General features: G+C 30.7%; 2 protein-coding genes across 2 annotated transcripts in view; both read right to left on the bottom strand.

Moving 5' to 3' along the window:
• LOC103580531 (exonuclease mut-7 homolog) overlaps positions 1 to 16,139 on the bottom strand; it is a 63,786-nt gene that overhangs the window by 21,202 nt on the left and 26,445 nt on the right. The window lies entirely within an intron of this gene.
• On the bottom strand, positions 4,950 to 6,967 carry LOC103580533 (fork head domain-containing protein crocodile). The gene is made up of 2 exons (XM_008562318.2): positions 5,332 to 6,967; positions 4,950 to 5,248 (listed from the first exon to the last, which is right to left on the bottom strand). Exons 1-2 carry the CDS (start codon positions 6,648 to 6,650, stop codon positions 5,116 to 5,118), a joined length of 1,452 nt encoding a protein of 483 aa, XP_008560540.1. The 5' UTR covers positions 6,651 to 6,967; the 3' UTR covers positions 4,950 to 5,115.

Below are 16,139 nucleotides of genomic sequence, written 5' to 3'. Positions count from 1 at the left end.
TTTCACCTTTACCAGGGGTTACCAAATTTTGCCAACAAAAATTGAAAATTTTTTTCTAACGGCAGCTGAAAATTTTTCCTATTTACTTTGAATATCATTAAAAAAAAGATTTAAGGTATTTGAGTTCCCCGTAAATTTAGTATTTCCTTAAGTATTCCGTTTTGCCTCTCTCCACTAAATAGGTGTATATATATGGTCAGTGGGAGACTAAAAAACTATTAATGGTACGAATTAAATAGATAATCCAGACAGGACAGTACGTTGGGCCCAGGCTTGGTTCAACTACATTGAACTCTGGTCCAAGCCTGGGTCACCACTGAATGGCCAAAATAGAGGAACCCAGTCTTGGCCCAGACTCGGGTAATGATTGCAATGGCCAGGATTGAGTAACCTTTCTTGACTCAAGCATGGGCCAATATAGTTTAGTTTAGTTTAGTTTATTTATTGACGATCATGGAGCTGCTGCTCCTTGTGATCAAATATCAAAATACATATTATTTTGTTATATTATTAGCGATAACAATTAAAATAAAATACCATATAATTATAATTCAGACGCTATAATTTAATTTAATATAATTTAATTTAATTTAGACGCTTACTCACTCACTCTAACACATACAATATTTTAATTTATTAAGGCTCTACTGGTTATCTAGATCCATTAAATACAAATAGCATTTACTTCGAAATTAATTTAAACTTACTGATGTCGTAATTTCGATTGGAATATAGACGTGCCAAAGCTAGATTCCCCAGTCCTGAGCCAAGGACGGCCCCGTTGTTTAACTCTGGCAGCTCTTGCATGGGTAAACGGAAAGAAGATGCAAGAGTGGTTGAACATTGTTTTTAAATGTATAGTAAAAAGTGTTTTTGAATTGTCAGTGTTTTAAAATTTCAGATTTACTTGAAAATTTACTGGGAATTTGATTTTTACAGCACACTTAATTTTTAATTATTAGCTAACCACACTTATCATTAAAATTACAATGTGATGTCAAAACGGTGTACATGTGAAGCAATTTAACTTCGATTGGAGTATGAGAGTATGAGTTATGATTTTTTTAAAATCTACAAAACAGAAAGAACAATTTTATTATCCATAAAATAAAAAATGTCACTTATTCACTCTTTGAACAAATTGCCGATATTTTTGATCACTTATCAAATTAAATATTTTGAAACAATATTATATATTTATTTTTACTGTAACTCTAATGTTTTTCATGAGGTAATAACTGATTTTAAGATAATACATTATAATCATTGGTAATTTTATTTTATTTTTTTCGCTGATTTAGTTTGCAAAGAGGTTTGATTTATAAAAATCTGTTTTTCATATTTTATACAGTAGCATTAATATGACATTGTAGACAAACATTCTTTAGATTTTTTCATTAATTGGTAAATTGGCGGTATCACGCATTTTTTAAATTTAAAAAATTTTTTTATTCATTTGAAATACAATCGGACTTCTGATACTTGAAATATAAAACTACTTTTTTTTTAATCGGGAGAAATCTTAAAACCGCTATTGGTGTTATTTTAAATCCATTTTTGGGGTTGAATTTAACATTGAAATTACGTGAACTTGCGCGGTTTTTTTTAAAAAGGTAATATTTAAGGATCACAGAAAAATGTTCAAAAAACCACTCGGAAGCATTTAAAATTCTTAAGCGATATCTTAAATATTACAATTTTTAGCATATTCATGATTCTGTATATACAAACTATTTCTGCCACAAGAAAAAAAAATCCGAGATTTAATAATTTTTGAATTTTCGAAATTCGTGAGCGATCTCTAAAAAATTTTTTATCGAGCTGATTTTCGGAGAGGGTTCTTAAAATGTGTTGAACAACAAATTTTCGTATGAGACTCAAAAAAAAAATAGTCGATTTTTTTGGGCTACTCATATATATCACTGCAGTACATACTTAATCTGCTTGAGAGTATAATGATAAATTTTCATATGTATGAATATGGTTTATACTTGCCTATACAATGTTCTCATAGAATTCATTTATTCTCAATAAATGAAGCTATAAAATCTGATGAGAATTTCTATGATGTAGAAAAATTGTTACTTTTTTTGATGTGCTAAGTTATGTTTCGATTAAAATAGTAATTTTTATATGATGATAATAAAGTAAGCACTTTTTTGATAACTTTCTTTGTTGGTAGGGGAGAGTGGGGTCAATTGAACCACGGGGCAATTGAACCAGTAAGCTTAAAAAATCGAAAAAAATATAAAAATAAGTCGTTCTCATGGAATTATATTTCAATACACTAAACCTCAGTCTGACCAAAATTTTGAACCAATATGATGATTTACTTTTAAAAAATTCAAGTTTTTGTGTTTTTAGGCATCTGAACTTTGTTTTTCAGCTCTTGAAATTGTTTAATAATTTTTTAATTTTCAAATGTAATCTTAAAAATTTTTTTGTAATAGCTTCTTACATATATTAGTCATAAATTTCAAACTTTACTTCTAGTAAAATAGTTCTTGAATATTTTTTTTTTAAACTAATTATTTCAATAAAATCATATGGGGTCAATTGAACCAGTACTCTCGGGGACGGTTGAACCACACGAATCACACTGTGAGCATCAGACATGCGCGCGCATCTTGACAGAATGTGAAAACAAGCTAAACTAACCAAGAAAAAAAATAATTATATTGACAGAAGTTTTTAAAGTGATTGTTTTAACATATAATGTTATATAAAATAATAAATATTATTAGAAGTGTTGTAATTTTAGTTTAAAGCTGTAATGAATAGTAAATTATTCATTAAAGTCATTCGTTTGTGGTTCTAATACTCTTGGTTCAATTGCCCCCGCAAAGGGGACGATTGAACCATTTGATGCAGTTGTACAGTTTCGTATTTATTGAAAATTTTTATCATTTGTCAAGTTATGTGCTTACGAGAAATGATAGTCTATATAATGAATTTTAATTTCGTCAAAAAAAAAAATATCTTTTTGCTTTTATTCATATAAAAAAAAAATGTCAATGTATTTATGGTTCAATTGACCCCACTCTCCCCTACTTGAATCATTTAGAGAATAATCAAGTCTAAAAAGTATGATTTATTTTTCACTTTTTCGAAAACATACACTTGATGATATTTTAGGAAACTTATTAATAGAAAAGTTATATGGATGTCTATGGACATAATAAATTTAAAGAAAAAAAACATTTAAGATTAACTGTGAGATGGAATGTTAAGTATTTTGTACACAAAAGCTTACAGGATTGATCGAAGTTGTTCAATCTATTAGATATATACACACTATAACTCTTATACAACTAACAAAGTGTCCAGCTTCATCGACAACAGTAAACCTGATGAGGGTCTTTGCAGTTTATCCGGAGCACGTGTTTCAAAAGCAGATGTGGTTCAATCTCAGCCTCGGGTAGTTTTAAGTGCGGAAGATACAAACCCGATACGACCACCCAAGCAACTTTTGACCCTTCGAATACTATCTAACTACCCTCTCTTACTGACAATCAAAAATTCAAAAGCTTTACTCAAAGATTATATTTTTACATTTATCTAATAACAAAATTATTTTTCAAATTATTTTTATAAGATTTTTTTTTTACAAGTTTTAAAAGTTGAATTTTTTGAATGAATATATAGCTATCAAATTATATCAATAAGTATTACAAAACTTTATTAATATTCCATTTAAAACGTTTTTTTTTTTTTTTTTAATGAGTGTATGTATGTATATTCAAATAAAGATTTTCATAATTAAGAGAATATATAAATGATCCTGGTTACAATAATACATCTGTATATATAATTTAAAATTTTTAAACAAATAATAAATTATTTGATTTTTTTTTAATATCGAACTGAAACAAATAAATGAACACATTTTTCTTTTAATTCAATTTTTATTTGGAATATTCACATTAATATGCGAGGTATTTTTAATGCATATATATATATATATATATATACATATATGTATAATAATAATAATAATAATAATAATAATAATCAGTCTCACAACTTGCGAGACATTCATGTGCACTTGAAATTTTTTATTTGTTTCTTAAAAATTATCGTATCATATCTTTATCGTTTTTTTTTTCTTTTTTTTTTTTTTTTATAATATACAAACTATTGAACATTTCTACACGCAAAGAACCGAACATGAAAATTCGTGATCGCTCAATAACTAATAACTACATCGTCTATGTCCAATATTTTATTCCTACATAAATAATTATAATCATTTACTTTAAATCTATTTTCTATTTATTCACATTATTTTGAATTAAATATTGATTTTCTCTTGTATAGACTATTAATAAATATATCTCAGTTCTTTTATGAACATACTGGTTATAGAAATTTTCGTGATATAAATAAAACGAAAATGATTACTAAAAATATAAAAATTAAATGCATCATTAAATAGATAAATAAATAATTAATGAAAATCAGATAAAAACTCCATAACAATTGATAAAGGAATGACTTTGATTCGTCCTTTTAAACGCATTTTTTTTACATCCGATTCTTCATGATATCGAGACAGACGATTGGTAAACAAAAATTTAAAAAAAGTGTCATCACGTTGATTTATTTAGTGCCATGTTGTCCTCTATTTACACAGTTATTATTTCTTACACTCGACAAGTATAACAAGAAAAAAATTAAGCAAGATCATCGATATGATGTAGATAAGGTGATGGTAAACCGGAAAAGAAAGAGTATCTGCAGATTCAATGTCAGCATAATAGCGTACGTACTTAAAAGTATTTTTTGACTTAGGTCAAAAAACTCGTATATTAATGAAAGCCTTCGGAAACCTCCAGTTTACACAGTTGTCATATCAATCTTGACCTTTAAATTATATTAATTACTTTATTCCACAATGTTACGCGCAAATATATACTTTTTTTTTCTTTTTTTATATGTGTTTAACATTAAGTCACGTATAACTTATCAGTGCCATTCTTTTGGATGTTCATCAGGTGAAATCCACTCTTGCTTAATGTAAACTAAATATGGATCATAATCTTCATGCCTCTGTTGATGATAATGATTGCCACTTATCGATGATACAAGGTCTCTTTGAGACCTTGTTCGATAATCTCAGTACTTATGTAACGTTATTGGAAGATTACCACTAGTATTAACTGCATTGCAATCCTGATAATATCTATGACTGTGATATAATGGCGGCGAAGGAGCCGCACTTGAGGATAAAGGAGTAGGTGGGCTCGACCTAGAACCAACCGAGGAAATACTTTATTTTATTATTTCATCTATTAAATTATTCGGTTACCCTAATTATAGAATAATAACTACCTGTATAATTGACAGCTTGGTGATTGTGTATCCTGATAAATAGTTGCGGAATCGGGACTTGCAGCCTCTTGATACCATTGGGAATGTGGTGGATTATGATTTCTAGCTGCTGTAGCATTATAATCCGTATGATCCATTATATATCCCGAAGAGCTTGGACAGTAGGGAGAATACATTGTTCCAGATGGACTAGAATTACCTCTCGAGGGTGTTACATGACTGTACCCAGTGGAAGCAGGCATCATTGCGACTGCAGCAGCGGTTGTCGTGCTAGTTGTAGTGACCACTGATGTAAGATCTCTAGTACCGACGGTAGTATTGGGATCTCGCGATGTCGTCATTATAGACGGATGCGAAAGCCCAGAATGCCCATGAGAATGCTGAATTGAATGAGGATGTTGTGAATGATGATCACGGTTCATTAAAGCACTATTTTCCCTCGAAGTCATTAATGCGTCAACACTGAAATTGGCTGGATCCAAACCAATATTTACATCAGTTACTGCAACATCTTGGTGCACTTGATGTGGTTGATGTTGAATTTGCAGACCAGATGTATGTCCCAAATTCGTTTGAATTACACTTGCAGTTGTTGTTATTGTTTTACTATCTTGCATGCTTCCATATTTAGCGACTGAACTGTTATTACCCATGCAATTAGGCTGGTCATTCAACGGCTCTCTTTTCGGCTGCTTGCACTCTGATGATGACAATTTTTTAGTTGAATCTATACTGTGATTAGATTTGATGTCATCACGTTTATCTAATACAATCCCTTGGCGTTTTAATGCTTCTTCTTTTTCTTTTAATGCATCTTTTTTCTTAAATCGCCGTCTTCTTCTTAAATAAGATCCGTTATCAAACATATTGTAACTATCAGGATCCAATGACCAGTAACTTCCTTTTCCTGGTTTTTTATCATCCCGTGGAACTTTTACGAAGCATTCATTGAGACTCAAATTATGCCTTATTGAATTTTGCCAACCTTGCTTGTTTTCACGATAATAAGGAAATCGCTCCATAATAAATTGATAGATTCCATTTAAAGTTATTTTTTTATCAGGTGCATTTTGTATCGCCATAGCTATCAATGCTATATAAGAGTATGGTGGTTTCACCATATCTTTGGCTGGATGATGCATGTGCTGTTGTGATATTCCAGCGACGGGATAACCCGCTGTTGCATAACCACCATAACGATATTGCTCATAGTAAGCCGGTGCTGCACCAACTCCTGGATATGATGAAGTACTCATACCAACTGGAACACTCGTTGCATGCCTGTAATAAGCATTTTGTTCACCAAATAAAGTATGCATCGTATTGCTGTTTATATTCGTTCAATAATAACTTAAACTTCACTCACTAATCACTAAAATTTTCTTTTAATTCTTATATATCATCACTACCATGTTATTAGATATCGTTAAACATTTGATTAAAATAATTTTCATTCACATAATAATCACAGTTCACAATTTATAACGAGATTCGAAGGAGGAGTGTTTTTTTTTTTTTTGCCAAATAGAAAGAAATGAATTTTTCGCGTTTAAGTGGACGGAAGAAACGAGTTAGAGTCAGTTAGTAGGTACAGCAGCAGGCGTTACGGGTATATTATGATACACAACAAGCGGCTCGTTTACTCAGCCCCGAGTAAAAACACACTGGGGGCTCGTCGTTGCTCGTGGCAGAAACGTAGAGTGTCGAGTTGCCTCTTTCTTCTCTTAGCTAATGTTACTTGCTAGTAGAGTGAAGAAGATGCGCGGGCAGAGCCTCCTTCAATTCTCCTAACTAACACTTGAGTTGTGTTTCAGGATCATTCAGGCAGTTTAGAGGTGGCACGTTACGAACCAACTCAAGGAAAAATTTGGAAAATCCTGAGAGACGCCCCTTTGTAGTGGGGATGTGCTTTATCATTGGCTGAGATATTTAGTTGAGCCACGCCTATGTGGTTAAATTCAGCAATCAGATTCACCAAAAGAGGATTATTCGCAAGAATATGCAACGCCCATCATAGTTGATGCTATGGAAATGTAAAAAGTACGCCCTGCAGTTATTTCTAACATCTTCGGATCTTATAAAGATGTATACGTAGAATAGAAGTATGTTGCTTGAAAAGATTTCTGGTATTTTGTAATTTTTTTTAGTTGACGCTGTGATGTATTTGTGGATTATATGTGTGTAAATTTTATTTTATTTTTATTTAAAATTATGTAGAATGCGAATACTTATTTTGTGATTTCTATTATTTTTAATAATTATAATTATGGATACAAATGTGATTTATTATTTTTTAAAAAAATTCAACGCGACTATTTTTGCCACAAATAAATTTTTATGAGTATTTATTTGCCGATAAATCTGTGAATTAAATTAAAATTAAGTTCAGTAAAATACCTCTTTCATAGAAAAGATTCCAGTTAAAAATTATAAAATCAAATAAATCAGAACGTGAGTCTAAAAATAAATATAGTAGTATAGAAAAAATTTTTATGAAGTTATATATTAGTTGTTAAACAAATCATAAAGTCATCAAAATTATAAGCCAAAAGTAGACAAAAAATTAATAAAGTATAGTGGAGCAGATAAGTAATGAAATATACCGGAAACACAGATAGTCTCAAGTGCAGAAAAGAAAAAGATAATAAAAAACGTTGAGAAGAGTATTTCATACTCAAGGGATTCAATTTTGACAGTGTTATTTCAAGGGTTCGAGTCCCGACTTGCACAAACACTCATAGGACACTTGGTCCTAACCATACCATCTTCTTCATCATCCTTATTTCCATCCCTCCATTTTGATCTTTGTCTTCTTAACTTACTTTTTCACTGTTATTCCATACACCTACTAAATTCTCACATGTAAGTTCGTACCCAAGTGTCTCCATTAATCTAACGTCTAAATCCGCTATCAACAAACTTGGAAATAAAGAACTCGACTCACTCATTGTCGAGTTTGTAATATAAATTCAAAGGAAAACGTTTTTATTCAAGTTTCTCACCAAAAACTTGAGTGAAAGTCAACTGATCACTTACATCAATTTCATTCGAGTTTAATCTTTTTTAACAAAAACAATTTGTTGCTTTTTTATTGAGTAAAATCAAATGGTTCATGCTAATATAAAAGTTCTGTTAATTTTCATTTAAATGAAAATGTTCAAGAGAAGGTTTTAATAGAGTGCCCTTGGGCTATTGGATAAGTATATTGAAATATCAAATTCCTTTTCAAGTTTCAAACAAACTTTAATTGTCTTTTGTATTATATGAACTATATCATTTCTGTTTATATCTTGAGAAAAATTTAGAGAAAGAACGCCAGTAGCCATTTTCGTCCCTTTTTTTTTTTTTTTTTTTTTGATGAAACATGTATAAATGGAAAATCATTATTTTTTATTATAATTGTATAGTCGTTGCAGTATTCCCACGATGTCATCAAAGTTCATATTTAAACAAATTTTAAGGTGAATTGGTTGAGTAGCTTATAAGCTATTAAAAAAAAAATAGAAAAAATTTAATAGTTTGTTTTTTTGGTTCGTGAAATCCTTTAGGTGATTTATTAGTACATTGTACAACAAGGGAGGAAAGTAGACATTTCAACCCATGTGTTTAATTGCCTACCCGAGCCAAAGATATTCTACCTTCCTCCATGGTGTGTATACTTTTTTCCACCAGATCTGCACCTGGAAGTTTAAATTTTTGCCTCTGTTTATGAGAAGAATGGTGCATGTGCTAATTTTTATCATTGCTTTTCTTATAAAGGAAAAGAATGACTTTCTTCCCCCTAAGCAGGACAGGAATTCAAACCCGGCGCAGGTATATGGTGAAAATAAACTTAAACCGTTCTTATAATTTCAAGACAATCTAACTATAGTAATTATTCCTTTTTTAATGACACAATGACAATAAGCGGGTGGCGTGCACAAGCAGGGGCTTTATTTTACAAATCGATCCAATGTATACAATGTTATTTTTTCAGTTTTCGGATTATAACACTTCCCAAACATACTTACCGATCGGCCTAAGTTCTTATAGCATTTAGTCTATGAAAAATTTATAATCGATCAAAATTACTATTTAACTGGACAAGTAAAATTTAAGAGAATTGAAAAAAACCTGTTTTCTGTAAAACTTAAAATCTACATTCTGTGAATGTAACAAAAATTTTCCTAATATTATTACATTTATCTGAAAGACATATGTTAATTATTTATATACGAATAACATTTAGAAAAGTCACGTTAAAAATATAGTTGGAAAAAAAAACCTAAACTTCAATGTACTGACATTTGCTGAAAATCGTAAAGCTGAAAAGACCCAAATCAATAAGTTTTTGGCAGTACGAATCATCTTTATTTAATGTAATTTTACAGTTGAATTATTTCTAGTTGGCTCTTATTGATAACACGAATATTAAGATCATGATCTTAATATTCATGCACAAGGCAGCAAGTGGAATTGAATCAACAGTAATAATTATACATTACATACTAATTCAATGTAAATGTCTGCATATTTATACATACATGTATATATGTACTTTTATTTATATTAAGGTTTATTTTAAATACGGTACAAGTCCCCTAAAGTTGCTCTCTCCGTCCAGGACCATTATCTAAAGTTGCTTTTACCCTTATCCATATTCTATACATGCTTACTAATATAATTATTTTCCTATGCGCGTTCCCATGCGTCATAGAAATTGAAATCGTTATCGATATTTAAATAGCGCGTATTTTGATACGTCTTGTAAATATTGCAGTTAGAGGTGTGCAAATAGTCGAATGGACGAATTCTTTGACACGAATTCGAATCAAGTAATCCGAAAAATTTTCGAATAATTCGTGAATACCAAAACTTCAGAATAAAAATAAACTATTCAATTAAAGAATTCGAATTGTGCAACAAATTCAAATAATTGGAAAATTATCGAATACTTTGAAGTAACGACTTATTTGAAAATTCGAACTATTCGATTCGAACGCTATTCGTACATCCCTAGTTGCAGTGCGCATTGCTGGGGGTAAGTATACGAGCAACTTTAGAGAACGAATCCTAATAACTTTAAGAGACTTCGAATGCATTTATTTTATAAAATAATTAATATAAGATTTTGTGACTACCAACAGAAAGTCAATTTATATAAGGAATATTCTATGCCAAAACAGACGATTTTGAATCTTACATGTTTTATTCGTTCGAAAATGTTTTATGTATCTTTTTTGAAACATCAAGAAAGTCTTGAAAATAGTTGACCCTATCCAGTCTCATTCAAATATTGTGTCGATATCATGAAGAAAACCAAAACACAACATGCAAAAAAAAAAGTCCAAATTTGGTTGTTATTTGGAAAATCTGTGGTATATGCGGCTTAAGTTAGACATATCTTTGAAATTTCTGACTGGAATATTTTAAAGCGATATGATCAAACGCTTGCTAAAGTGTATATAAAGTTTGTCAAATTTGGCTGTTATTAGGAAGATCTGTGGCATGGTCTAAATTAGGCCTATCTTTAAAATTTCTTACTGATACCTTATAGTAGTTTATTTAGCATAATAAACTTAGGAGCCACAATCGATTGCGTGTAATAGTTGAAGCGTCGGTCTTTTGTACGTGTAGAATCCTAGGTTTGAATCACACTTCACGGAAAGAAAATTCTAGCAAAATTTACGATGTTAATATCGTAATATACGTACGATAATTTATCGTAATTTTTAAATATTAACTGCGTCCTCCGCAAGAGGCGCTCTCATGACTTTTGAGTGTATATCCAAATCGTTTATATGGACCTTAAAAGTAAAATATAATGTCCTCGGTGGCCGAGTGGTCCAAGGCGTCCGACACTTCGAACTCGAAAGGACTTGAGTTCGAATCCAACGTCCGGACGATTAATATTTTATTCTTTAATTTAAAGTTTCTCTTGAAATTTAACGATATTCACATCATAATTTACACTAGAGAGCTTAAGACTTGGTATTATTTGTCCGAATATTATTTCTTAAATGAAATTTCCAACGCTACATCGTAAAAATTACGATTTTAAAAGTCTAGTCCACCACTCCAATAATCAATAGGACAAATTACGATATTATTATCGTAAATTTGGTAGAATTTTCTTTTCGTGTAGAGCGTGTGCAGTTATGCATAGGTCTAGCGTTTTTCCTTGAACTAAAAATTTTTAATTCGATTAGAAAGTAAATAAATAACATCTGTAATGATCACTGATGCTTCTCAAAAATATTTTAAAAAATAAAAAAAAAAAATTTATTTTTAATGTAGTTAAAGTTGTATAATCATAAACAGTCATACAATTACAATACATGTATTGCAAATTTTTATGCATAGCCACCTGTCGCGGATAGGTTGCAGTTTTTAGATAAGAGTACCATTTCTGAAAATGTAATGAATCTTCAGATGCAATATCAATAGGTCTAGTTTTATTTTTTCCGTGAACCTTTATCTTTTTTATTCGTATAGCAGGTAAAAATAATTAAAATTTTTTATTTAATTATTTTTATTATATTTTTATTTTATTTTTTTCAATTTTTTCTCTTTGATGTCAAAATTATGTTTGAGCTATAAAATTCATCTTAAATCTATGACGATTTTATAAGTGGAATCTTGATAGACGCGAATAACATTCTGCTTAGGGTGTGTGAACTCAAAGAACATTTGTTTGTTATCTTGGTATATGTCTTTCGCGTCATATCTTTTGCAGCCTGAACTAGAACATAAGTAAAATACAGGAAGGTTAGCATATTAGACTGAATAGAAAATCTTCAAGTCATTAAATAAACCGTTAAATAGTGTCAAATCAAGGCATATAAGCCAGATATTTTAACTATTTAGAAGCCACGCAGAAATATATTTAATAACTAATAGATATACATATATCTACTGAAAATATCTCCGGCCTTTTTCGCTGGGCAACAAAATGGACTAATTAAAAAAAAATTGATAATATATTTAAATCTCAGTTATAACTTTGAAACTAATTGAATTTTGATTATTTTTAAGCTTTGAAAAAAAAAAAATTAATTTTCAAATTTAAGTTCGAAAAACTTTTCTATTTAGACGTGTTAAAAACAAATCACAATCTCAAACACTTTGCAAGGGTTCCTTGTTCATAAATCATTTAAACTGAACAAAAACTTTCGGGGCCCATTTTGCCCCCAGATATTTCGAGGCATCAAAAATTTTAGGGGGGCCTCCCTCCTCCCTCCCTTACCCCTATATATATAATGTGGACAGAATAACTGATTTTAATGGTTTCTGCGGGAATTGGAAATTTTTATTAAGTTTTGAAACTGATAGAGATTTGTTATTTTGATGTAACCAATTAAAAAATTCTTCAAATATTGACAAAAAAATCATTTTCATTTTTTTTTTATATTTTTGAAACTGCCCATACATGTTTAGATTGTATTACATCTGTTTACATCGTAATATTTGTTCTGCAGATATACTCATGAAAATATATACGAGTATATTTTTATTTAAAATCTCCAAACATATATATTTAGATCTTCTCGGATAGAGAAGTATACGGGTCAATGTATATATACTAAATTGGAATTCCCATCAAAATATAGAGATAGTTATATTCAAGCGTATATAAAAATTTAAGACCTGGGCAAAGTGAGATATTATATTCCTTGTGTATATTTCTTATACTAAACGAATCATAGCAACAGGATTTTTCATGTTGTAGCAACAGGATTTTTTCTGTGAAATCAACAGGATACGAAACTAATTTCATGCACCAATTTTTATAGTCCGTATAATAAAATTTCAAAATTTGAAAAAAAATTCAAATTTACAAAAAAAAAAAAAAAATTTCTGGAGTTACACTTTTAGATCACAATTTTGTTGAGTCTTACAAAACAAGTTTTTTGTTAGTGAATTTGAATTCATAATCATACTCGCTCATGACGCTTGCGCAAAGAGTGGTAGTATTGTTTGCGTTTATGAATTTAAACTTCACTTTGCACTAGTGTGCATCAGCTGATGTAATTCAAAACGTGTGCTTTTAGTTTCGATCAATTGCAACTTCACTTTCGTCAAAATTTTTATGGATAATTTTTTCATGTTGACCCACCTAGTTATTTTTTCCCGTGTAGATAATGTGAGTAGACCTCACTGTTTTTTGGTTATGAACGAAAAACAATATGTATGCCTAAACGCGGGCCAAAATATTCACGAAATATAAGACTGCGAAAAAACTTTTTTTTATTAAAATCGAAATTTTTTCCAAGCTGAATGCTTTTTCAAATTTTCAAATTTTCTCATACGGACTATAAAAATTGCTGCATGAAATTAGTTTCTTATCCTGTTGATTCCAAAGGAAAAATCCAGTTGCTTCTATAGGAAAATCCTCTTGCTACAACAGAATTTTGTCCTGTTGCAGCATCTATTTTTTTCCGTGTATGGGAATTTTTGAATAGAGTATATTATATACAGAAGAGAAGGTTAACTTGGCATAAGATAATTTTTGTCTTAATTTTTTCATCTTGCACTGAGTAATTATGTTTTTTTAATTTAAGAACATTAGCGACTGAGGCGGCCGTTTGGCACGCGTGTGGCTCGGGCGATCACCAAAGTTAAGTAGCATCGAGCATGATTACTACTTGGTTGGGTGACCACTTAGCCATGCGTCGGGTTAGAACGGAAGTCTCAGACCCTTAGGCGCGGGATGAAAATCCAGTGATCGGTAAAATGGGAAATTTATCGATCACTGGAGCTTCACCCAAACCGAAACTGTACTGGCTAGGTTTTCTCTGTGGTTTTCCTACGCCACTTCACCTCCATTGCACAAGGGAGATAGTAGGGCAACATCGTAATAATGCAGTACAGTACAAGCACAAGTCGTGCCACAGTCACACAAAAAACCGGGTATAGGAAAAATTTAGACGAGTAAACATTGCATACCATGTGACAGGCGACACCTAAATGTATGGTGGAATTGCGAATAATAAAAAAAAAAAAAAAAAAAAAAAAATTCAAGAACATTTTTCTTTGATTAATATAATAAGAATATTGAATCAAGACCAATTCAATTTTAATCTAAGTAAAATAATCTTGAATTAAAAATATTTATTTTGTTTTTAACTAACCCTGGTATGAATTATTCTGGGCACCTGACCACACTGTGGAAAATTTCTATTAAATTTTACTATGGATGCATTGTAACCCCGGACCATAAGGAAACTGGTACAAAATTTACAAGTGTCTTATAGTAAACGTATGCGCATAGGTCCCAATCGTGTCATCTGCGCATACTATTTGTTGGAAATTTTTCACAGTGCAGGCTTCATATAATTTGCCCGATTTGAAATAAGGTCCCGAGAAATTGCCCCGATTATTAGCTCGACTAGAATGTAATGCTTTTTGAGATGGCCTCAGCAAAAAAGCCCGGTCGGATAAGTAATTGGACAAACAGAGGCTAACAACATTCTCCCTGACTAGTTACCTAACTGGGTCTTCGATGGGTCTGGCACCTTCTTGGGTACATGTCATCGGGCCTTATTTTTACTCCCCGACCGGATGTTGGTCGACAGTCAGGGGACGTTGTCGGGCACTTTCTACCAGGGTAAGTAAAAAAAAAACAAACGTCTCAATATATATCAACACCTTACGCCAAGAACTTCTTTCCCATATTGTCTATTGGAATGAAAAAATTAAAATCTTGATTTAGTAGACGTACCGTATAGACGCTTGAGCCTCATTGACAATGAATCATTTTTCATTAATGAAAACAATAATTATAAAGGTACAATCATAAATAAATGAATAAATGAATTGTATTCTATATACCTTCCTATTTCTTAAATTTGAAATAGTGAAAATAGTAACTATTCACTGATTACTAGTAAAAAATATGTCACTAATTCAAATAGTGGTATATGTACTTTTTATTAGCAATAAGTGACTATTCACTGGCAAATAGTGATTTTCACTAATTCGTTTTAGAGAATAGATCAGAATCGATCTTAACAGATATTGAAAAAATGCAGATCTGTTTAGATCTGAAAAATTAGATCGAATTTTATCTGGCTATTTAAACTTTTTTTTGTCGGGATATGCATACAACGTAACGCATACTATATTTTGATGAAAAATGAAAAATTTAAATGAAAAGATTTGTTTTATTGTGGTTTATATATAAATGAGGAAGTTGAATGCATACTGATGAATGTATGTTATATTCTTTGGAAGCTGGAGAATGGTGATAGGATTGAAAAGTAATGTTGAAGGGAGAGGTTAGTGCATTAGAAAATTTCCACAGTGATATAATAAGCAGAAAAAAAGCATAGAACAGAATAAAACAGGACAATGTAGCGTACCGACAGGCAATTTCACGCGACAAGTACGAGCATCAGCATATCAATAGCCCGACTAGGATTATCTGGATGCAGAGTAGATATACTCTGCGGTTGGTGAGACCAGATAGGGTTGCCTGTATTAAAGCTTTACATTATATACCACCCTCTTGCATATTTTCTTCCTGCGATGAATTTGTCCGAAACTCGTCAATTAAAATTGCTATAACCCTATATATTATTTCAAAAAATTATAGTTATATCATATACTGATACTATTTTTATTACTAATACCGTTATTCAGATAAATAATTGTGATATCTTCAATTAAACTAGATTATTATAAAAAGTATCATCCATAAAATATACCTATTGAAAAATAATTTTTGCATTAAAAATAATAAATATCTAAAGATAAAATTTCAAAGATTTCCGAGTATCCTTGAACTTAGTATAGCTGATAAATGACAAAAAAAAAGTTATCATACGACA

This window comes from Microplitis demolitor, chromosome 4, assembly GCF_026212275.2.
Source record: "Microplitis demolitor isolate Queensland-Clemson2020A chromosome 4, iyMicDemo2.1a, whole genome shotgun sequence".
NCBI classification, from domain to species: domain Eukaryota; kingdom Metazoa; phylum Arthropoda; class Insecta; order Hymenoptera; family Braconidae; genus Microplitis; species Microplitis demolitor.
The sequence above is the reverse complement of the archived record's forward strand: the minus strand, read 5'-3'. Positions and strand labels throughout refer to the sequence as shown.